Source organism: Stegostoma tigrinum, chromosome 17, assembly GCF_030684315.1.
Source record: "Stegostoma tigrinum isolate sSteTig4 chromosome 17, sSteTig4.hap1, whole genome shotgun sequence".
NCBI lineage: Eukaryota > Metazoa > Chordata > Chondrichthyes > Orectolobiformes > Stegostomatidae > Stegostoma > Stegostoma tigrinum.
In genome coordinates this window covers 57,779,587-57,803,188 of record NC_081370.1, presented here as the reverse complement: position 1 = coordinate 57,803,188, position 23,602 = coordinate 57,779,587, and the positions used below count along the sequence as shown (strand labels likewise).

The 23,602-nt window shown below is 43.4% G+C and overlaps 1 protein-coding gene across 6 annotated transcripts in view; it reads left to right on the top strand.

Annotated features, from left to right (window-relative positions):
• The window catches only part of LOC125459556 (protein kinase C-binding protein NELL1-like), an 858,388-nt gene that overhangs the window by 764,502 nt on the left and 70,284 nt on the right, over window positions 1-23,602 (top strand). For 5 of the 6 annotated variants that reach the window (XM_059652179.1, XM_059652176.1, XM_059652181.1 and 2 more), the window contains one exon: window positions 17,208-17,348. The exons of the other annotated variant lie outside the window; for it this stretch is intronic. In XM_059652179.1, coding sequence (XP_059508162.1) covers window positions 17,208-17,348 — 141 coding nt within the window. The remainder of the gene's footprint in view (window positions 1-17,207; window positions 17,349-23,602) is intronic. 6 annotated transcript variants of the gene reach the window in all.

Below are 23,602 nucleotides of genomic sequence, written 5' to 3'. Positions count from 1 at the left end.
GGCCTATATGTGACTCTAAACTCACAGAAATATGGTTGACTCTTAACTGCCTCGAGACTAGGCATCCACAAGGTGCTGTGGACCATCAACAGCAGCAGAATTGTAATCCAGCACAATCTGTAACCTCATGGCCCGCAATATCCCCCACTCAACCATTACCGTTAAGCTAGGGGACCAAGCCTGGTTCAATGAAGTACTACATGCATGTCAAATAGCATAAGCAGATTGACAAAGAAAAACTGATCCCACAAATAACGGGATTTGAAGAAGAATCATACCAGACTCGAAACATTAAATCTGTTGCTCTGTCCATAGAAACTGTCAGACCTGCTTAGTTTCTCTAGCATTCTCTGTGCTTTGATCAGGTGTAAAATCTGAAGTACTGCTACATCAGCCCACAAATATCCCTCTTCTCAATGATGGGGGAATCTGACACGTCAATGCAAAAGATAAGGCTAAATGTTTACCAGAATCCTCAGCTATTAGTGCTGAGAGGATGTTCCAGCTTGGCCTCCCAGCATCATAGATGCCCAAGTGTTCACCCAATTCAATTCATGCCATGCGATGATATTGTAGACTTCAGAACTTTACTAACTGTTCATGGACTGAATGGATCAACAGAAGATAAATCGTTATTTACAGCAATAACTTTGTATGGAATAAACTGTTAAGGAACAAAGACAAGCTGTGACACAGAGACTCAAGCAATTAGCCATGTTTCGGCAAGGTTACATAAACTCCTTTGCCACCGGTTAGATAAATTTAGATGTTTTGTCCACCACAAAGGACAAGGATTGCAGAAGAAATTAAGGAGTTAATCACTGGAAAGCTGTGTCTTCAAATGCACAGTCAATGCCAAATTTAACAAGGAACAAAGAAATTACTTCTGAGAAGATGGCCAGCTGCAGACTTGCAGTAACTCAGAACAAAGACTCCCAAGAAATCAATATATCACCTCAGAGACTGGACAATGAAAATCTGTATAAGAATCAAACACAAGAACAACTCAATGGCAGAACTTCAAAGAAGAACACTGCACAAGAATCAAACCCAGGAGGCATACTCAAGAAACAGACTACCATTGGTCAAAGTCCTGACCAGATTTCACTATTAATCGGGTAATAGCTAAGTTGGGTCGCAGGCTTATACTTACCTATTTGAGAGGTCTAATATTTGGTTGCTACATACAAGAAAGTTTGAATTGCCTGTGAGATTTTTCATAAGTAGCTGAATAAAAGGTAGCTTGTGGCTATTTACGCACAAGGTGATTTCAAGAAATGGATGAAGACATTGGATTGTACAAAGGCGATGTGCACTACTTGCTACTTTCCTAACCAAACTGTTCCAGTACAATTACAATACTGACATCTCCCCAATAATGTGGCAAATAGCCCAGATAGGTCTATTTACAAAATGCAGGACAAATCCAACCCAGCCAATTACCACTCTCTATCGTAAGTAAAGTGCTGGAAGGTATGATTGCTAATGATATCCATCTGCACCTGCTCAGCTATAACCTGCTCAGTGATGCCCAGTTTGGGTTACTCCAGGGTCACTCAGCTCCTAACCTCATTACAGCTTTTATAACCATGTGAGGAGGAGCCTCTCTCTGTTCCTCATGTGTCAACTTTCTGGATCAGTCAAACTTCTTGTCCTCGACTTTTGTGGGAAGTTTTACTTAATTACATGTAGATTTTATTCAAGAGAAAATAAAACTTGCCGAGTAAAGTGAATGATTCTCATGTGTATTCCATGCAGGTGCTAATTAAAGCTGCTTTTATGCTGCTGGTGTATTGACATTGAATGTTACCAGCTCTTTCCCACAGCTGCTTTTTGAAACAAAGTCCACAATATCACACTCTGGTCGCTGGTAGCTTCTTAATTGGTGAGTTGTCAAAAAGCCTCACTGAGCTCCCTGGTTAGTTTTTTTTATTATTAAAAGTCAAAAGTCTTTTCACTTAGGGAAAGACTTCAGCTTGGCCTCTCTTTTCAATTTGAAATAAGCCCACCGTGACCATCTCTAGGCAGTCAGGATACAAATCTGAAGCAAACTAATGAGTGAGCTGGATCAGGTCCAGAGTTGGAACTATAGCCTTTGCTCCAGGTTTTTGGTTTTATTTAAATCAGGAGATGTGCCTTGGTAAACAAAGAGATTTGCCTTTTCACACGCTGCATGGTGGTTGCAAAAGAAAGCAACTTTCTCTGGTGTGTAGAAATTGACAGTGGGGTTTGTACAGAAATCCAAGATAACAAAGTGTGGAGCTGGATGTAAACAGCAGACCAAGCAGCATCTCAGGACCACAAAAGCTGATGTTTCGGACCTAGACCCTTCATCAGAGAGGGGGATGGGGAGAGGGAACTGGAATAAATAGGGAGAGAGGGGGAGGCGGTCCGAAGATGGAGAGAAAAAAAGATAGGTAAAGAGGAGAGTATAGGTGAGGAGGTAGGGAGGGGATAGGTCAGTCCAGGGAAGACGGACAGGTCAAGGAGGTGGAATGAGGTGGTAGGTAGGAAATGGTGGTGCAGCTTGAGGTGGGAGGAAGGGATGGATGAGAGGAAGAACAGATTAGGGAAGCAGAGACAGGCTGGGCTGGTTTTGGGATGCAGTGGGTGGAGGGGACGAACTGGGCTGGTTTTGGGATGCAGGGGGGGAAGGGGAGATTTTGAAGCTTGTGAAGTCCACATTGATACCATTGGGCTGCAGGGTTCCCAAGCGGAATATGAGTTGCTGTTCTTGCAACCTTCGAGTGGCATCATTGTGGCACTGCAGGAGGCCCATGATGGACATGTCATCTGAGGAATGGGAGGGGGTGTACAGGAATCAGTCTTTCTCACCATGTTTACTTTATTCATTCATGGGGCATGGGTGTCACTGGCTGGCCAGTTTTATTGCCCGTCCCTTTCTGCCCTTGAGCCAAAAGGCTTGCTAGTCCATTTCAGAGGGCAGTTGAGAGACAATCACATTGCTGTGGGTCTGGAGTCACACATAGGCCAACCCAGGTGGGAATGACAAGTTTCCTTCCCTGCAGGACATTAATGAGCCAAATGGGTTTCTGCGACAATCGGCAATAATTTCATGGTTGTCAGTAGATTCTTAATTCCAGACAGTTTCTGGATTAATAGTCTAATGGTAATACCACTGGGCCATCACCTCCCCCAGTATACATGTATATTGTGTGTGTTTATGAAAGGCAAGTATGCTGGGATATATTTTCAACAGTGAGGAAACCTAACATGTGGCTAATGTGAAAGTACTGCTTATCGTAATGGTAGGATCACGTCTGGGTTTTTCACTGGATGGACATGTAGCTTTGCATTCCACCAGCTGCAATTCTCCACCCAAACCCCATCCCCCAAACACGTACAGTGGCCTTAATGGGGAGGCAGGGAAGGGAGACAGATACCCCATCCGCACACACAAAGGGGGTCGCCGGCAGCAAAAGCCCTCGTCCATGGCCCAAGGGGTTTTGTCTGAAGTAAATGTCGAGGGGAGATCTCCTTGCAGAGAAAGTGGTTAGCACTTGGAGCTCACTGCTGCACTGCCACATGGTTAAAACTAGTGGCATTGCTGTGTTTACAGCTATTTAATACCCACCTATTAGAAAATGATCGGAGGGTAAGTGGCTGGCAGGGCAAGTTGGGAAAAGATGATTTGAATGGGATGAGGCTGGTGCGGTGAACAGTACTTCAATTTTTTGGGCAAATCATAGGTTTCAGTGGAATCTATTTTGTTTAATTTTAGTATTGATGAGAAAAAGGCACAGTTTAGTTCCCAGTTTTCGTCTTGCACTAATCTGGGCATTCACAGAAATACCAAAGGTTAAGAGGAACAACAATTGATTGCATATGGGAAAGCGAGTGATTTGTAGCATGTGGGGTCTGATTGGTAGAGGTGTTGCCATAGTAAATGCAGCACTTGTTGCTTTAAATTTAAACAAAGCTTGGCAATTAAATGTCATTCTGTTAACTGAAATGCCCTTGACAGGATAGAGCAGGTTATTGATCTGCCATGCTTGTATAGAAATATTCTCCACACCAATGGCTCCACCAATCAGAATTCCTTGCCAACTGATCATCATTCTTTTCTCATACCGTTGAAAATGTTGTTTCCCTTTTCAGTGGTACTCTTGTGAATGTTCTGATGATTGTAAAACAAAAAAGCTTTTGCAAAATGTGTCTGTTTTCAGCAGTGTTCAAGTTCTGTATGACCAGATGAATATTATTTTATCATATGTAATACAACACTGCATGTGCAAATTCACTTCGTATCTCAGCCTGATTCAGTCATTTGCTCTTGAAGTGATTGATATCACAGAAGCTTAGAAAATAGGAGCAGCAGTAGGCCATTTGGCCCTGAAGGAGCCTGCTTCACTTTTCAATGTGATTGCAGCTGATCATCAAACTCTGTCTCCTGCTTCCACCTTCTACCCATATCCTTTGATCCCTATAGTTCTGAGATCTATATCTAACCCCTTTCTTGAAACGATTCAATGTTTTGACCTCAACTGCTTTCCATGCAGAGAATTCCACAGGCTCACCACTCTCTGAGTGGAGAAGTGTCTCGTCATCCAAGTCCGAAGTAGCTTACCCCATATCCTTGGACTGTGAAAGGTGGTCCTGAACTTGGCAGTCATCGAGAACATCATTCCAACAATTACCCTGTCTTGCCTTTTTAGAATTTTAAAGGTTTCTATGTGGTTTCTATGTAATCACTGGTGAATATAGTCCTGACTGATTCAGTCTCTCTTGATATATCAATCCTACCATTTCAGGAATCAGTCTGGTAAATCTTTGATGCATTCCTTGCATAGCCAGGACATCCTTCATAAGACAAAGAGACCAAACCTGCACAGAGATAACCAGGTGTAGAGCTGGATGAATACAGCAGGCCAAGCAGCATCAGAGGAGCAGGAAGGCTGAAGTTTCGGGCCTGAACCCTTCTTCAGAAACCTGCATAGAGTTCTCCAGCTGTGGTCTCAGAACGGCCCTATTGAACTGGCAAGCAGTACATCAGTGCAGGAGTATCTCAGTGTTAGTTTCTATTGCAAATCTGTTTCTTTGACTCTACAAACTGAAATGCATGTCATGCAGAGCACCATCAAGGTTAACAGGATTAAAAGGAAAAGAAGTCAGAAGGTATTGATTAGGTGATGTTTGAATTCTGCCCATAGAGAGAGAGGCAGGGACAGTTGTGGAATGGTAAAAACATTGTGGAGTCACTGTCATCGCTCTCCATAGATCCAGGCAGTGGAATGAAGCATGAGTTGTTTGGATTTTAAGAAAGTTGATCGATGGACAGTTGAATCATTTCTTTAAAAGAAAAGGATCAAAAGCAAATGGTAAGCAGTGGACACCATTTACATGATTAAATTGAATCTTTAACTTGTGAAGCCAGACCATGTGGGGTGGAGTTTTCTCTCATCTGGTGATGTGGTGAGAGAGGTGATTGAGAGGTGTAGTCATTTGACCTGGAGGAAAACTGGCTGTGAATAAAGGAGGTATGGTTATTAAGATTGCAGGTGATACCAATTTTGAAGATGTAGCAGACAGCGAAGAAGTTTACCTCAGAGTACAATGGAACCTTGATCAAATGGGAGGTTGGGCTGAGGAGTGATGGATGGAGTTTAATTTAGATAAATGTGAGGTGTTGCATTTTGGAAAGGCAAATCAGGGCAGGACTTATATGCTTAATGATAAGGTCCTGAGAAGTGTTGCTAAACAAAGAGACCTTGGAGTGCAGGCTCATTGTTTCTTGGAAGAGGGGCCACAGGTAGAAAGGATAATGAAGCAGGTGTTTGATATGCTTTCCTTTATTGGTTAGTGCATTGAGTATGGCAGTTGGGAGAGTATGTTGCAGCTGTAAAGGACAATGGTTCGGTCACTTTTGGAATACTGGGTACAATTCTGGTCTCCCTGCTACAGAAAGGATGATGCAAAACTTGAAAGGGTTTAGAATAGATTTACCAGGGTATTTCCAGGGGTTGGAGGGTTTGAACAATAGGCAGGGGCTGAATAGACTTGGAGCTATTTATCCTGAAGCATTGGAGGCTGAGGTGCGACCTTATAGACATTTATAAAATCATGAGGGGCATGTATAGGGTGGAAAACTAGAGGCCATTGGTTTAAGGTGAGAGGGAGTTGATTTAAAAGGGACATGAGGGACAGTGTTTTCATGCAGCGGGTGGTGCGTGTATGGAATACGCTGCCAGAGGAAGTGGTGGAGGCTGATGTAATTACAACATGTAAAAGGCACCTGGATAGATCAGTGAATAGGAATGGTTTACAGGGAAATGGGCCATGTATGACCTCCCACTTCTCACCCTTTCCACAATTAAATGTCGAATGAGAAGGAGCTTTTGGAGCTATCATGACTCATATGTGATTAAAGACCTTAAATGGTCGAGCCATGGTTATAAACAGCTGAACTGATGGGCGAGAAGGTAACTGAATCAGGACAAGGCTAGACTGACCCATGCCTGGATCCTGTGGAGTTTTGAAGAGCCCGAGGTACTTCACTCAAATCAGAGAAGATCCTGACGGGACTTGATTGGATAGATGCTGAAAGGATGTTTCCTGTTGTGGGTGAATCTGGAACTGGGGCGCATAGTTTAAACTTAAAGGATTGCTCATTTAAGACGGAAATAAAGAAAAGTTTTTTTTCCCCTCAGATGTCTGTGAGTCTTTTGAATTCCCTTCCTCAAAAGGTGGTGGATACAAAACTTTTTAATATTTTAAAAGCATAAGTAGGTAGATCCTTGGTGGTTTGAGATGATATAAGATTATCAGGATATACAGGAATGTGGAGTTGAGGTTAAAAACAGATCAGCCATGACTTTAACAAATGGTGGAGCAGGCTTGATGGGTTGTGTGGCCTACTCTTGGTCCTTGTGTACTTACTTGTGTATAATTGTCCCATAGAAAGTCACACCCCTTACCCCTTCTTCTGACCTCTCTGAGCCCCTTCCCCTTACCTGTCTCCTCCCTGTGAGAATTAAATAAAAACTTCACCTTTCTTGCTGCTAGATTCTTGCTATTGTGGGCCACAATCCGCAGTCTGTAGCACCAAGATTCTGCCAGCCTCTGACTTGTGATGCCAGTGCTCAGGTGCCCAATTGGGCAAGAAACTTGCCCTCACTCTATCTGACAACTATTGATCTTTCAAAACATTCAAAACTTTATTTTTTATGTGACATTTTCCCGAACCGTTTCCACTGGACTCAGCACCGTGTTAATACAATTCACAGGTGATTAATTATCTGCTGTTTCCATCACCTCATATTTGCATATTTCGAAGCAAGACGATAAAGATGTGCATATGAGTTCAACATAAGACTGAGGATGAGTCTAAAAGATTTAGCTCCATTGATGTTAGCTGTCAGCTCTTTATGAGAACAATTCAGATCTAATCATCCTGCTTGTCTCTCTCTGCCCATAGCTCAGTATCGGCTGCTGTTTCAAATAGAAATTAGTTCTCCCATTCAAGATACATTGGCACTGACCAACCATTCCCAACTGCAATGTATTCCATGCTCCAGCAAGCTGCTGGGCAAAGAAATCTCTTCTCACTTCTTCAATAACAATTTCAACTGATGATTCCTTGACATCAAATTCCCAAACCTGAGGTAATAATCTTTTTCTATTCATTATTAAAACCCGTCATAATTATAAACCAGTTTAATCGCCTCAAACTCTTTTTTTTCCCCAAGACCATGAAAATTGTCCTGGCCGTTCTGATCCCTGCCCTAATAATAATCCTTTCCCAATCTCTGAAATCATTCTCATAAACCGACACTACATGTTTAATCTGCCTGAAATGTCCTCAGGGATTGCAAATCTTTATTCATTAACTAAACTGTTGTTGAATTAATGTTTTGTACAGATTTAATGTGACTAGTTTATTCTTTAATTTCCATATTTACAAAAGCAGAGTTCTACTGGTATACTTCTGTGCTATTATTTCCTTGCAGTCACAGTTTCAGGATATTTTGTTTTTGAGCACATTTGTTTATATGCTTTGATAGAATTCCTACAGTGTAGAAGCAGGCCATTTGGTCCATTGAGTCCACATTGATTCTCTGAAGAGCAAGCAATCCAAATCACTCCCATCCCTCTAACCTTGCATTTTCTACAGTTTATTCATCTAGTCTGCACATATGTGGACATCAAAGACCAATTTAACATGGCCAATCCACCTAACCCGCACATCCTTGGACAGTGGAAGGAACCCTAAGCACTCAGAAGAAACGCCACACTGACATGGGGAGAATTTGCAAACTCCACATAGACAGTCACCCAAGGGTAGAATTGAACCTAGGATCCCTAGAGCTGTGAGTCAGCAGTGCTAACCACTATGCCACCCCTTTCATTCAGTATATACTGCAGATTTTTGTCGTTCCTCCCCTTCAGTGCATTAAACTCTCTATTTCCATCTCACTAAATGTTTTGTTCAGATTAATTTGTGGCTCATTCAACATGCTGTTCCACTTTTCCATAACACTTTATTTATTCCTCAGGGCTTTTACAGATATTATCTATTAATAATTCTACTGTGTACTTCTGCTTATTATTTTAGATTAGTTTTGAATTCCGCATGCATTTATCAATTCTTCCTTAGCGCACCATATATTGTTGTAAGAATATATTTTGTACCCTTTCCTGTTGATATATGATAATTTCATACTATTGATCCATGGACCTATTTCTTTATCTTGGGCCACATCTATTCTCATCTTGAAGGAGTTTTTTTTTGTTTTTGCAAAATCATTCTCATTTTGTGTCCTGACATCGAACCTCGTGATGGTATGATCGCTCTTCCACAGTTTCCTTTTTCCCAAATCCCTTATTACTTATTCACTCTACTTCACTTCCAATAACAAAAATCAGAATGTACTCCTTTCCTGGGCAGGTTGGAAAACCTGAGAAATACCCTTTGGCCTACATTCCAAAGCAATCACGAGAATCTGCAAGAAAAGTGACATTCTTGTCATGATTTATATACTCCTCATAATTTCATGAAGAATATAAAGTGCCAGCCTTGTTCTAACTGGCACTGTGTGGCATCATATCCCTGCATAGTTGTCAATAATTCTAATATTTCAATGTTTAACTATTTCTGTAAATGCATGTATGTGCATAATTATGACTCCCTTCTGCCTTAGATCTAACTCTTTAATTTGTGTATGATAAATTACAAGCAGTACCTGATTTAAAAATGTCTAAGCTGTGAATCCCATATTAATATCAACTTCAATGATCTGTCATATGAACATTTTCTCATAATTACAAATGGCTATTTAATACTGTATTATGTTATGTTTTGACTTGCATGCAAATTAACTTAAGAACTTAGTCAGGAACAGAACCCATTGGTAACCTGGGTCCTGCCTGTATATAATAAATATATAAAAATTATAATAGTAGAATCTTCATCGTAATAACCCATAGCTCTGTTGGTAGCATGTTTTTCTTTGAGACTGCAAGTTGTGGGCTGAAGTTCCATTCCACTCAATCATGTTATCGTCACATTTTTAAAAGGCTCTCTCACAGCAAGATTATTAAATAACTCCTTCTCATTGCATAAAATCAAATTTAGGACAGCCTGCTCCCAAGTTGGGTCCTCAAAGTGCTGGTTTAAGAAGTTCATCTTGAAACCCTGTTCTATATTATTAGTATAAATACAGCTCATTGCAGGAAATCTAGATGTGGAATCAATCTCACGCATATCCTTTCACTAACAATGCCACCCTGCCTCCTTTTCCTTTTTGTCTATCCTTCCTGTTTATTGTAAACTCTTAGATGTTTATTTCTTGGCAAAGATCATGCTGGTGCCATACCTCAGTCATCACAATCATATTGTACTTGTTTACATCCATATGAGCTGCTAATTCGTATAAAAACCAAAAGGACTGTGGATGCTGTAAATCAGGAACAAAAACAAATTTGTTGTAAAAGCTCAGCAGGTCTGGCAGCATCTGTGAAAGAGAAAACAGAGTTAACATTTCCTCAGAACTGTTGTTGTTATTTCACTACTTTATTACAAACATTTCTTGCATTCAAACAGAGGACCTTTCGGCTTGTTGCTGACATTTTTGCACATTTTTTGCTTATGCCCTTTGGCTGCTCGTCTATTTCCTCTATTTTCCACTTTTGCTTTCTACTTTTCTACCCATTATTACCAGCTTTCTTTTCCTCACCCTTGCCCTCTTACTGTTTTCTGATGCAGCAAGGGTGATTGGGGTTTAATTAACAATTATCACAAGACATCAAGAGTATCTTCACTTCGAATGTCAAGATTAAATTCTCAGAGGCAAATATAGCTCAGCTCAGATGTGCAACTTTGTAATATTCTATCTATGTCAGTGCTGAAGCAGATAATGCTGTGCAGTTTTCATAAATCTAGTAAGTGGGAGAAAAATCTTTGGATATTGGCATTCAACCGCATGTCTATTCCTCGCCTGAGGCCCCTGTATAACTTGCTCTTAAATAACAGGGAGCCACAGTAGCTTTATGGCTATTTTGATAGCAAAATCTGGCTCATTAACTCTAAATTAACAGAATGAAAGAAGTGCCCTTCACTCAAAAGTAGCTGAACCATTTTCCACTAAATAGCGTTCCAATTTGAGAAGCCAGATACTTTATGATTTTAGTTAGCAGTTTCCTGATCATGTTTCATTAAACTTGGTTGGCAATGTGCGACGTTCTGACTTAGGTCAGCATAAAGTTAGTCAGCCTTTTGAGCACTTTTTGAAAAGTCATTCAGGGGCTTTGGCTGTTACTGGCCAGGCCAGCATGCATTGCACATCGCTAATTGCCGAGAGGGCAGACAAGAGTTAATCATGTTGCTATGGGCCTGGAGTCACATGTAGGCCAGACCAAGTAAGGATGGTAGCTTCCTTCCCTAAAGGACATTCATGAACCAGATCAGTTTTTCCAACAATGGATTCATGGTCATCATTAGACACTTAATGATAGATTTTTAAGGAATTCAAATTCCACCGTCTGCCATGGGATAGAACATGACCTGTGTCTCTAGATTAACAGTTCACTGGTAGTACCAATAGGCCATTTCCTCCCTTAAGCAGTGATCTTAGAGCCCTAATACCTGCTTGCTGCCCATTGCAATGACGACATTTGAAGCAAGCACAAAGACCTCAGACGCTGGCAGGCATGAGTGCCAAGTGATTTTAATTCTGGGGCATTTGCTGTCAATCAAGACTGTCAGGAAGTGGGAGCTAGTTCATGGTTTGTAGAAAAATTTCACAGGGCAGGGGGCCACCGGCTCTTACCAATGGAATATTCCACAGCAATCAGTGATGGTCATGGGAGGTAGGAGGGCAGGTTTGAGAGGATATAGTGATTGGCATGGTTTAGTGATGGGGTGTGATAGTTAAGACGATTGGGATGAAATTCCAGAGAGAGTATACCGAACCTCCTGTGTGAGAATGAGAGGAACCACTCCCTTCAGCTCTACAAGGATGAGTTCTGAACACATTACCTACATGAGGACAGTTTGTAGGGTCTAGAATGCACACTGAGACTGTGATGGAGGCAGTTTGAGGGACGCTTGTAATTTGAAAAGAGAGCATGTGCAAGATCACTGAAAGAAGGCAGGAGAATGGCACAAAGGAAATTGCTCATGTGGAGAATGGATACATGTATGATGACCATATAGCCTCTCTCTGTGCTGTAAAAATTCTGTGAAAGTATAAAATCTGGAATTGAAATCCAGGAGAGATGAAATGATCATTGATTTTGTTAATAAAAATCACCCAGATGGCTCACTGATACTCTTTTCAGAAATCTGCTGTCCTTAGCTGGTCTGACGTACATGTGACTCCAAACCCATAAAAATATGCTTGACTTTTGGCTTCTTTCCAAGTGGCCTTGTAAGACAGACAGCAAATATTGAACTAACCATGGCCCATGATAAGACACGTTGAATATAATAATCTGACTGCTATGCTTAAAGCCATAAGACACATAAGCAAAATTAGATCATTCAGCTCACTCAGTCTGCCCCACAATTCAATCACAGCTGATACTTTTTTCAACCCTATTCTCCTGCCATCTTCCCATAAGCTTTGATCCCTTATGAATCAACAGCCTATCCATCTCTGTCTTAAAAACACTAAAATGACTTTACCTTCTCAGCCATCTGCAGCAACGAGTTCCACAGATTCACATCCCAGTACCAAAAGGGCATTGCTTCACTTAGCAGCCATGATCCTAGTCTCTCTAATTAGTGGAAACATTTACTCCACATGCACTCTATCCAGACATCTCCATCTTCTGGAAATTTGTAATGAGAACACCTTTCAATCCTTCTAAACCCCAATACAATGTTAGCGAGTTTTGAGAAGATTTGTAGCTCAGGTTGAAGTTCTGGATGTGAGTTTGCTCGCTGAGCTGGAAGCTTAGTTTTCAGACGTTCAGAGGAAACCTAACCAGATAAATAGATAGCGGGACATAACACCAGTGCTTCGTCGGAGGCTCACTGATGATGTTACCTAGAATGGTGATGAAACGTCTGAAAACTAACCTTCCAGCTCAGTGAGCAAACTCACAGCCAGATCCAATACAATGTCACCAGGAGTGAGCACTGGACATGCATATGGAGTCAAAAATCTCTCTTTACATTAAGGATATCCTCCACTGTGCTAAAATAGATAGATTTGAAACAGATCTTACAATTCAGGGCTAGGCATCCGTGAGGTGCTGTGGGCCATCAGCAACAGGAGAATCATACTCCGGCAGTCTGTAACCTCATGGCCCGGTATATCCCCCACTCAACCATTACGGTCAAGCCAGGGGATCAACTCTGGTTCAATACAGAGAGCTGAAGGGCATACCAGAAGCAGCCTCAAGCATACCTACAAATGAGGTATCAACCTGGTGAAGCTACCAAACAGGAGTAGTTAATAAAATGTGAGGCTGGATGAACACAGCAGGCCCAGCAGCATCTCAGGAGCACAATAGCTGACATTTCAGGCCGAGACCCTTCATCAGAGAGGGGGATGGGGTGATGGCTCCGGAATAAATAGGGAGAGAGGGGGAGGCGGACCGAAGATGGAGAGAAAAGAAGATAGGTGGAGAGGAGAGCATAGGTGGGGAGGTGGGGAGGGGATAGGTCAGTCCAGGGAAGACGGACAGGTCAAGAAGGTGGGATGAGGTTACTGGGTAGGAGATGGAGGTGCGGCTTGGGGTGGGAGGAAGGGATGGGTGAGAGGGAGAACAGGTTAGGGAGGCAGAGACAGGCTGGACTGGTTTTGGGATGCAGTGGGTGGAGGGGAAGAGCTGGGCTGGTTGTGTGGTGCAGTGGGGGGAGGGGACAAACTGGGCTGGTTTTGGGATGCGGTGGGGGAAGGGGAGATTTTGAAGCTTGTGAAGTCCACATTGATACCATTGGGCTGCAGGGTTCCCAAGCAGAATATGAGTTGCTGTTCCTGCAACCTTCGGGTGACATCATTGTGGCACTGCAGGAGGCCCATGATTGACATGTCATCTAAGGAATGGGAGGGGGAGTGGAAATAGTTTGCGACTGGGAGGTGCAGTTGTTTATTGCGAACCGAGCGGAGGTGTTCTGCAAAGCGGTCCCCAAGCCTCCGCTTGGTTTCCCCAATGTAGAGAAAGCCACACTGGGTACAGTGGATGCAGTATACCACATTGGCAGGTGTGCAGGTGAACCTCTGCTTAATATGGAAAGTCATCTTGGGGCCTGGGATAGGGGTGAGGGAGGAGGTGTGGGGCAAGTGTAGCAATTCCTGCGGTTGCAGGGGAAGGTGCCAGGTGTGGTGGGGTTGGAGAGCAGTGTGGAGCGAACAAAGGAGTCATGGAGAGAGTGGTCTCTCCAGAAAGCAGACAGAGGTGGGGATGGAAAAATGTCTTGGGTGGTGGGGTCGGATTGTAAATGGCGGAAGTGTCGGAGGATGACGCGTTGTATCCAGAGTTTGGTGTGGTGGTGTGTGAGAACGAGGGGGATCCTCTTTGGGTGGTTGTGGTGTGGGCGGGGTGTGAGGGATGTGTTGTGGAAATGCGGGAGACGCGGTCAAGGGCGTTCTCGACCACTGTGGGGGGAAAGTTGTGGCCCTTGAAGTTTCTATCTCCTTCCCAAAATCCACAAACCTGACTGCCCCGGTTGACCCATTGTCTCAGCCTGTTCCTGCCCCACCGAACTCATCTCCACCTATCTGGACTCCATTTTCTCCCCTTTGGTCCTGGAACTCCCTACCTACGTCCGTGATACCACCCATGCCCTCCACCTCCTCCAGGACTGCCAATTCCCTGACCCCCAACACCTCATTTTCACCATGGACGCCCAGTCCCTATACACCTGTATTCCGCATGCAGATGGCCTCAAGGCCCTCCGCTTCTTCCTGTCCCGCAGGCCCAACCAGTCCCCCTTCACCGACACCCTCATCCACCTAGCCGAACTCGTCCTCACCCTCAACAACTTCTCTTTTGATTCCTCTCACTTCCTACAGACAAAGGGGGTGGCCATGGGCACCCACATGGGCCCCAGCTATGCCTGCCTCTTTGTAGGTTATTTCGAACAGTCCCTCTTCCGCACCTACACAGGCCCCAAACCCCACCTCTTCCTCCGTTACAGTGATGACTGTATCGGCGCCGCCTATTGCTCCCCAGAGAAGCTCGAACAGTTCATCCACTTCACCTTCCACCCCAATCTTCAGTTCACTTGGACCATCTCCAGCACATCCCTCACCTTCCTGGACCTCTCAGTCTCCATCTCAGGCAACCAGCTTGTAACTGATGTCCATTTGAAGCCCACCGACTCCCACAGCTACCTAGAATACACTTCCTCCCACCCACCCTCCTGAAAAAATTCCACCCCCTATTCCCAATTCCTCCGCCTCCGCCGCATCTGCTCCCACGATGAGGCATTCCACTCCCGCACATCCCAGATGTCCAAGTTCTCAAGGACCGCAACTTTCCCCCCACAGTGGTCGAGAACACCCTTGAATGCGTCTCCCGCATTTCCCGCAACACATCCCTCACACTCCGCCCCCGCCACAACCACCCAAAGAGGATCCCCCCGCGTTCTCACACACCACCCCACCAACCTCCGGATACAACACATCATCCTCCGACACTTCCGCCATCTACAATCCGACCCCACCACCCAAGACATTTTTCCATCCCCACCCTTGTCTGCTTTCCGGAGAGACCACTCTCTCCGTGACTCCCTTGTTCGCTCCACACTGCCCTCCAACCCCACCACACCCGGCACCTTCCCCTGCAACCCCAGAAAATGCTACATTTGCCCCCACACCTCCTCCCTCACCCCTATCCCAGGCCCCAAGAAGACTTTCCATATTAAGCAGAGATTCACCTGCACATCTGCCAATGTGGTATACTGCATCCATTGTACCCGGTGTGGCTTCCTCTACATTGGGGAAACCAAGCGGAGGCTTGGGGACCGTTTTGCAGAACACTTCCGCTCAGTTCGCAATAAACAACTGCACCTCCCAGTCGCAAACTATTTCCACTCCCCCTCCCATTCTTTGGATGACATGTCCATCATGGGCCTCCTGCAGTGCCACAAGGATGTCACCCGAAGGTTTCAGGAACAGCAACTCATATTCCGCTTGGGAACCCTGCAGCCCAATGGTATCAATGTGGACTTCACCAGCTTCAAAATCTCCCCTTCCCCCATCGCATCCCAAAACCAGCCCAGTTCATCCCCTCCCCCCACTGCACCACACAACCAGCCCAGCTCTTCCCCTCCACCCACTGCATCCCAAAACCAGTCCAGCCTGTCTCTGTCTCCCTAACCTGTTCTCCCTCTCACCCATCCCTTCCTCCCACCCCAAGCCGCACCTCCATCTCCTACGTACTAACCTCATCCCACCTCCTTGACCTGTCCGTCTTCTCTGGACTGACCTATCCCCTCCCTACCTCCCCACCTGTACTCTCCTCTCCACCTATCTTCTTTTCTCTCCATCTTCGGTCCGCCTCCCCCATCTCCCTATTTATTCCAGAACCCTCACCCTATCCCCCTCTCTGATGAAGAATCTAGGCCCAAAACGTCAGCTTTTGTGCTCCTGAGATGCTGCTGGGCCTGCTGTGTTCATCCAGCCTCACGTTTTATTACCTTGGATTCTCCATCATCTGCAGTTCCCATTGTCACTGAAACAGAACTAGTTGTTTCCCACACAGTATAAGCAGCAAGTGATAGGCCAAGGAAAATGATCTCACATTCTAGCTCTGCAGTCCTGCCACATCCAATGGTGAATGGTGATGGACAACTCACTGGAGGAAGAGACACCTTAAACATCCCTGCCCATAATGATGGTGGACCCCAGCACATCAATCAGAAAGACATGTCTGTAACCTTTGTAGTCTTCAGCATGGGGGCTGGTTAGCTAAGTTACAATGTAGGAGTGTGGCTATTACTATGAGTTCATTAAGTTCAATTCATTCTACTGTTGCCATGAATGAATCACCTCCTCACCCTTCCCCTTTCTGAGATGTGGTGACCCTCAGGTTAAACCACCATTATCATCTTTCTCTGATAAGGGAACAACACTTTTTACTGTTCAGGTAAAAATCACTTTAATTTCAATGTAGGATTTTATGTTTGAAGCTTACCTGGGTGATCACTAAGTCCATCCAGTTTCCAGTTTCAAGCATCGTCGAACAAGAAGACAATTTAAATATTGAATTTGTCAGATTAGAAATTTCCAAGACGCAGTTTCACATTAAATTCGACATATTTTTCTTTTCCTTGACATAATTTGTAAGATGATGCATTTGTAAAGCGGAAATGTGAGGGACTGTGAGTCGAATAACAGAAATCAAGAGCTTTACAGTCACAACTCAGTTGATCATGCACCGGTTTGAAATGAGAAATGATAGGTGAGAGTTCTCGGGTCACCGGGATCCTGTTTCAAGACAATTAACATGTCAAAACAATTTTTTTTGACAAATAATCTTTGCAAGGAGGTGTGTGGTTGCAACATCATTCAGAACTTAATGTGGGCCCATTTTGCCTTTTGCATCCAAATTAATGTCCTTTGACTCCCCCAAAACAAGCACAGTGAAGACATTTGTGAAGCTGATTCAATATTAAGTATTCTGGTCGCGGCATTTCATGCTGGGAAGGACATAGAAATCATAAGCTGTATCAGTTATGTGTGATGTGGAATTAAAAGCGCTGCTCCTCATACGTGCGCTATATTTATGCGAGACAGATATTGATGAATGCACCGAAGGCATCATACAGTGTCACAGACACGCCCGATGTGTAAATGTACCGGGATGGTATCACTGTGAGTGCAGGACTGGTTACCATGACAACGGCAACTATTCATTCACCGGAGAGAACTGCATCGGTAAGCAATTAAACAAAAATTGTTGACGTTTGTTGAACTGTTGAAATTCGTTCTATTTATATCAATAGAGGTACCAAACTCACAACTCACAAGAGAAAAAGTAAATTGCCTTTTTTTTCCCTCCTTTTCTCCAAATTGCTGTCGGAGCTGAGAGAATAAAGTCTTCACTGCTCAGTGGCAGAAAATAATGGAGTGCAGAGGGAGTTTAGTGGTAACTCATGTTAATCGAGCTCATGTTGCGTTCGGTTGTCGAAGGATTCTCAAGGTATCTGGTTCCACCAGCCTGTCATACCATGAACCCAGATTTTGTTTTGCTGTGAAATTATATAGCCCCAAAGGTATGGGCAAATAAACCCAATTCTCAAACACTTCTCACACAAAGGAGGCCTTTTCTTCCTTCATTGGATATTGTCACCAGCATTTGATGCCCACCACTTGTCCTCAGCGGCTTGCTCGGCTGCTTCAGGAAGTATTTATACATCTGGAGTTACTTATAGGTCAGACCAGCTAAAGAAGGCAGATTTCCCTTCCCTAAGTTACACTGCAAAAGTGAATGGATTTTTACAGCAATTGATAATGTTTCCCTGGTTGCTATTGAACTAGCTTTTTTCTATATAAAAAGTTTGGGGTTTAAAGTCATAGAGTTATACAGCACAGAAACAGACCCTTGAGTCTAACTCATCCATGCCTACCAGATATCCTAAATTATTCCAGTCCTATTTGCCAGCATTTGGCCCATATCCTTCTGAACCCTTCCTATTCATGTACCCATCCAGATGCCTTTTAAATGTTGTAATTTGTACCAGCCTCCACCACTTTCTCTGGCAGTTCATTCCATACATGCACCACCCTCAGTGTGAAGCCCCATTTCAATCTTTCCCCATTTACTAACTGACTCCAAAATGCACCTTCAGCACAATGGCATTTGAAAACAAACCATTAGCTGGATTGGTAGATCTAGCAACAATACTGTTACATAATGACTTCCCCATATTAGTAAGTGCGGTTTGTTAGAGTTCTTTAACTCAAGATCGAGGATACCTGGTCATTGGTGGAGTGCATCCCAATGAGGCAGGAGTGCCAGCATGCTACTGTCACTGAGCTAACAATTTAAATTAATGCTGCAGCAAAATGTGTTGAAATCCCACCACAGTGGAGGTTGGAGCATAAAATCAAATCAGTGAAAATCTGGAATTGAAATCTAGGTGTCTTATGAAATTACTGCCATTAAAAAAACAAACATCATGTTCATTAATGTCCATTAGAGAGAAGTTTACTGTCCTTAGCTGGTCTGTGCTACATGACTCTGAATCAATAGTGAGGGAGTTGACTCTTAACTGCTCCCTAGGAAGCCAATCATTTCAGACAACATTAGGAATGGGCAACCAATGCTGACCCGGCCAGTGATGTTCACAACATATAATAAAAAAACATAATATTGCAAAGTCTAATTAGTGTTTAGCGCATAAGAATCGACATTAAAATTGCCTGTTTATAAATACATTCCATAGCTGATAGACTTCATACTCTGACAGAGATTTTGAACTGCAGCTAGAAAACAAATTTGAAAGGTTTGTTCTGGCTTTTTTTTAAACAGACAGTTGACTCACTCAAATCCTGAAGAGTAGTTCTTCGTTATTTAGACAACAGGAGCTCATCAACCAGATTTAACTCATTACTTGAGTGATGATATGAGTGAAGCATTGTTAAAACTGACTTGGTTTTTTTACATTCTTTATGGGATGTAGGGGGTTCTTCACAAAGGGGACAACGCAGCCTTTGCCTCCTCAGTGATGATGCAGAGCAGTGATTCACTCATAATTCAGAGTAAATTGCTAATTAAGTGACAGTCTCACTTGGAGAGGTTACACTGTATGTTGTAAGTGGGAAGATCTACATGGGTGAAAAATGAGTCATGCTGAAGTTGGACTTAAAGCAAATTGTTGGGATGGAGAGATGTCTTAAACTGAGCTGTGATCTAACACACCCAGGAATGCTTGAAGTTGGTACAGTGGTTGTAGGGGGAGGGAAGTGTCATATTCTTGAGTTATGCCCCGAAACTCAGAATTATCACTGTCCTGCTGGATTGGTAAGTCATGTAAATTCAATTTATTTGAAGATCCCACATAGATTTGATTAAAAGACAAATTGGTATCTTACAGTTTTAGAGGAACCTATGTACACATCCCCAGTTCAACTGGCTGCTACCTGATTTCTCCTTGGCGGCTGGTCACCCTGTAAAATGGGACGACCACTGAATAATGCCTTCCTGTTCATAAATTCGAGGAGTGTCTTTCCCTATTTATTTACCATGATAAGCACCATATCATATGATCATTGAATGTTCAACCAGGATCCCACTGAATGGTGGAGCAGGCTCGAGGGGCTGAATGACCTATTGATGCTCCTATTTACAATACAATACAGTAGAGTACAGCACAGGACCATGCTTTTGGGCCCACCATGCCTCTGCTGATTCCTGATCCTTATTTAGACACACTACTTATTGCCCATGCACAGTGTCAATCCCCCTGGGTTGCCTCCTGTTCATGTGTTTATCACAATATGCCTTGGACACTGCTAACATCCCTGCTTCCACCACCTCCATTGGTAGTATGTTCGAAGCACTCACCACCCTCTGTGTGAAAAAGTTTGCTCCCACTTCTCCCTTAAACTTGCCCACTTTCACCTTGAACCTGTGCTCTCTTATAGTTGACCTTTCCACTCTGGGAAAAAGACTATGCTTATCCACCCTATCAATGCCTCTCATAATTTTGTAGACCTCAATCAGGTCATCCCTCAGCCTCCGTCTTTCCAGTAAAAACACTTGGAGTTTTTACAGCCTCCTGTCATTACTAAAACTCTCCAGACCAAGCAACATCCTGGTAAATGTTCTTAGCACCCTCTCTAAATCATTCACAACCTTCCGGTAGTGTGGTGACCAGAGCTGCAAGCAATATTCCAAATATTGAAGTGTAGGCCTAACTAAAGATTTATACAGCTGTAACATACCTTACCAACTTTTATATTTGATGCCCAGGCTGATGATGGTGAGCGTGCTGTATGCTTCCTCGCCACCCTACCCACTGTGTTGTTACTTTCGGTGATCTGTGGACCTGTATGCCCAGATCCCTCTGCATGTCAATGCTTTAAAGCATTCTGCCGTTTATTGTATAATCTACACCTGAATTTTGATCTTCCAAAATGTATCGCCTCACATTTGTCTGGATTAAAGTCCATCTGCTGTTTCCCTGCTCAAAGCTGCAATCTATCCTTATCCTGCTGTATCCTTTGATAATCCTTCTCACTATCTGCAACTCTGCAAATTTTGGTGTCATCCACAAACCTATTAATCAGATGACCTACATTTTTCTCCAAATCATATATATTACAAACAACAAAGGTTCCAGCACCAAGCGCTGGGTCACATCCTGGAATTGCCTCCCTAAGGGCATTGAGGGTCAACGTACAGCCCATGGACTGCAGCAGTTCAAGAAGGCAGCTCTTAACCACATTGTCAAGGGCAACTAGGGACAGGCAATAAATGCTGGCCAGGTAGTGGCACCCTTGGCCCACAAGAGAGTTAAAAAAGATACCTGACTTGGCACAGGCTGGGGTTCAAACCTTATAAATAAGGGTCAGGTACTTCCATGATTAGGCTGTGAGTCACTGAGGAAACTGCATTTTCTTTTTGCATGAATATAAACCTTTTGTTTTTAGCCCGACAGCTTTGAGCCTGAACGATTTGAGCAGCTACCAGCCAGTGAGTGACATCTGGATAGCAGTGCAACTGGCTACAGTTTCTGGAACTGAATTGCAGTGTAATAGAGCTGTCAACGCAATGCAATCTCACACCTGCATTGATGCAATCTGGCAACCGAAACAAAAAAAATAAACTTGGAACATTTTTAAAGAAAAAATAATTTTCAGGCTGCCCATGTGTCACAAAGTGTTCTTACTGAACAAGCACACACACAAAAAAAATGGCTTCAATGGAACGAATTGGATGAAATCTAAATGCTGAAGATATATTGCAGTTTGTAATTTGCATTAAGATGGTCAAATTTATTGATGTGCCGTGATTTGGAAGGCATGGGGTTTGGGGGGTGGGGAGGTGTGTGGGAGCTGCGTGGTTTAACAATTGGCAGATCCTGATGAACAAAGGACGAATTTTACTGAACACATTGAAACATTATCAAATGCCTTCGTTTAGCGCATTGTAACAATGAGGAGAGGTATTAGGCTCCCCTCTTTGCCCTTTAGTCAGTAGCTACAAATATTTTGTTACATTTTAAGCACGCTTCAATGAAATTTAGTTAACAATATCAAAATTGGAGCAGAGTCAATTTGAAGGCATTTGAGTGAAAGATAGTGGAGGGTGCTAGCTATGAAGAGAGGTTGAGTAGATTAGGATTATTTTAGAACATAGAACATAGAACATAGAACAGTACAGCACAGAACAGGCCCTTCAGCCCACAATGTTGTGCCGACCATTGATCCTCATGGATGCACCCTCAAATTTCTGTCATTAGAAAGACGGAGATTGAGGGGGGACCTGATTGAGGTCTACAAAATCATGAGGGGTATAGACAGGGTGGATAGCAAAAAGCTTTTTCCCAGAGTGGGTGACTCAATTACTAGGGGTCATGAGCTCAAAGTGAGAGGAGGAAAGTTTAAGGGAGATATGCGTGGAAAGTTCTTTACACAGAGGGTGGTGGGTGCCTGGAAGGCGTTGCCAGCGGAGGTGGTAGACGCAGACATTTTAGTGTCTTTTAAGATATATTTGGACAGGTACATGGATGGGCCAGGAGCAAATGGACACAGACCGTTAGAAAATATATGTCAGGTTAGACAGAGGATCTTGATTGGCGCAGGCTTGGAGGACCGAAGGGCCTGTTCCTGTGCTGTAATTTTCTTTGTTCTTCGTTCTTTGTTCTTTGTTTTATTACCCATTAAACTCGAGAAAAGGAAGAAAATGTGATATTAAACATGTGCATACACAAACACAGGTAATGAGCTTACTCGGGAGAGGGTTGAGGGGTCTCTAGCACAGGCAAGAAGATGAAGACAGTTTTTATAAATTCATGGGATGTGAGTGATGCTGGCTGGCCAAAACTTATTGCCTGTCCCTAGCTGCCCTCAAGAAGGTGGTGATGAGCTGCCTTCTTGATCCACTGCAGTCCATGTGCTGTAAGTATATCCACAGTGCCGTTTGGGAAGGTAAGTCCAGATATTGAGTATTTTGGAGGAGAACTTGTTCATGTTGGTGTTTCGATATGTATCCTGTCTTTGCCCTTCTAGACGATGGCTGCTGCTCATTTGAAATTGTCCTCTCAGCAGCTTTAGTGAATTTCTGCAGCACATCATGTAGATAGTTCACATTGCTGCTACTGAGTGTTGGTTGTAGAGGGAGTGGAAGTTTGTGGATATGGTGCCGGTCAAGGGGGGGTGCTTTGTCATGGATGATTTAGTGTTGTGAGAGTTGCAATAATTGAGGCAAATGAGGAATACCCCTCATAATTTTATAGACTTCTATACAGTCGTTCTGCAACCTTGGTGGCACGGTGGCTCAGTGGTTAGCACTGCTGCCTCACAGTGCCAGGGGCGTGGGTTTGATTCCACCTTCGGGCAACTGTCTGTGTGGAGTTTGCACGTTCTCCCTGTGTTTGCGTGGGTTTCCTCCAGGTGCTCCAGTTTCCTCCCACAGTCCAAAGATGTGCAGGTTAGGTGGATTGACCATGCTAAATTGCCCATTGTGTTCAGGGATGTGTAGGTTAGATAATTTGGAGAATGGGTCTGGGTGGGATGTTCTGAGGGTAGGTGTGGACTTGATGGGCCAAAGGGCCTGTTTCCACACTGTAGGGATTTGATGAATCTCATATGCTCAAGTGAAAAAAGAAACAGGTAAATAGAAAGAAGTGGGTGAAAAAAGTAAATGCCCAACAGATATCTTTTGTTTCTTTATTATTGCCCTTTGTCTAATTTAAGTGATTCAATCTATGTGAGAAAGGTTGAATGTTTCTGAGCTCCAAGCACCTGATAATAAAGTGTGGAATTAACTTGTACCTTTAAAGTATAAGACAGTGAATGTGATTCTGTCCTTATCTTTTCAATCCATCATTAAACCACATATGGTGCTACTTCCAGATAAAGTATTAACTTCTCAGAATTTGTGACTTGTTTTTTGGTAGTCACCTGAGAAGCTTGTGTGAAATCGAACCATTTTTAATGAGTTTCCCTGATTCCTGCTGGGT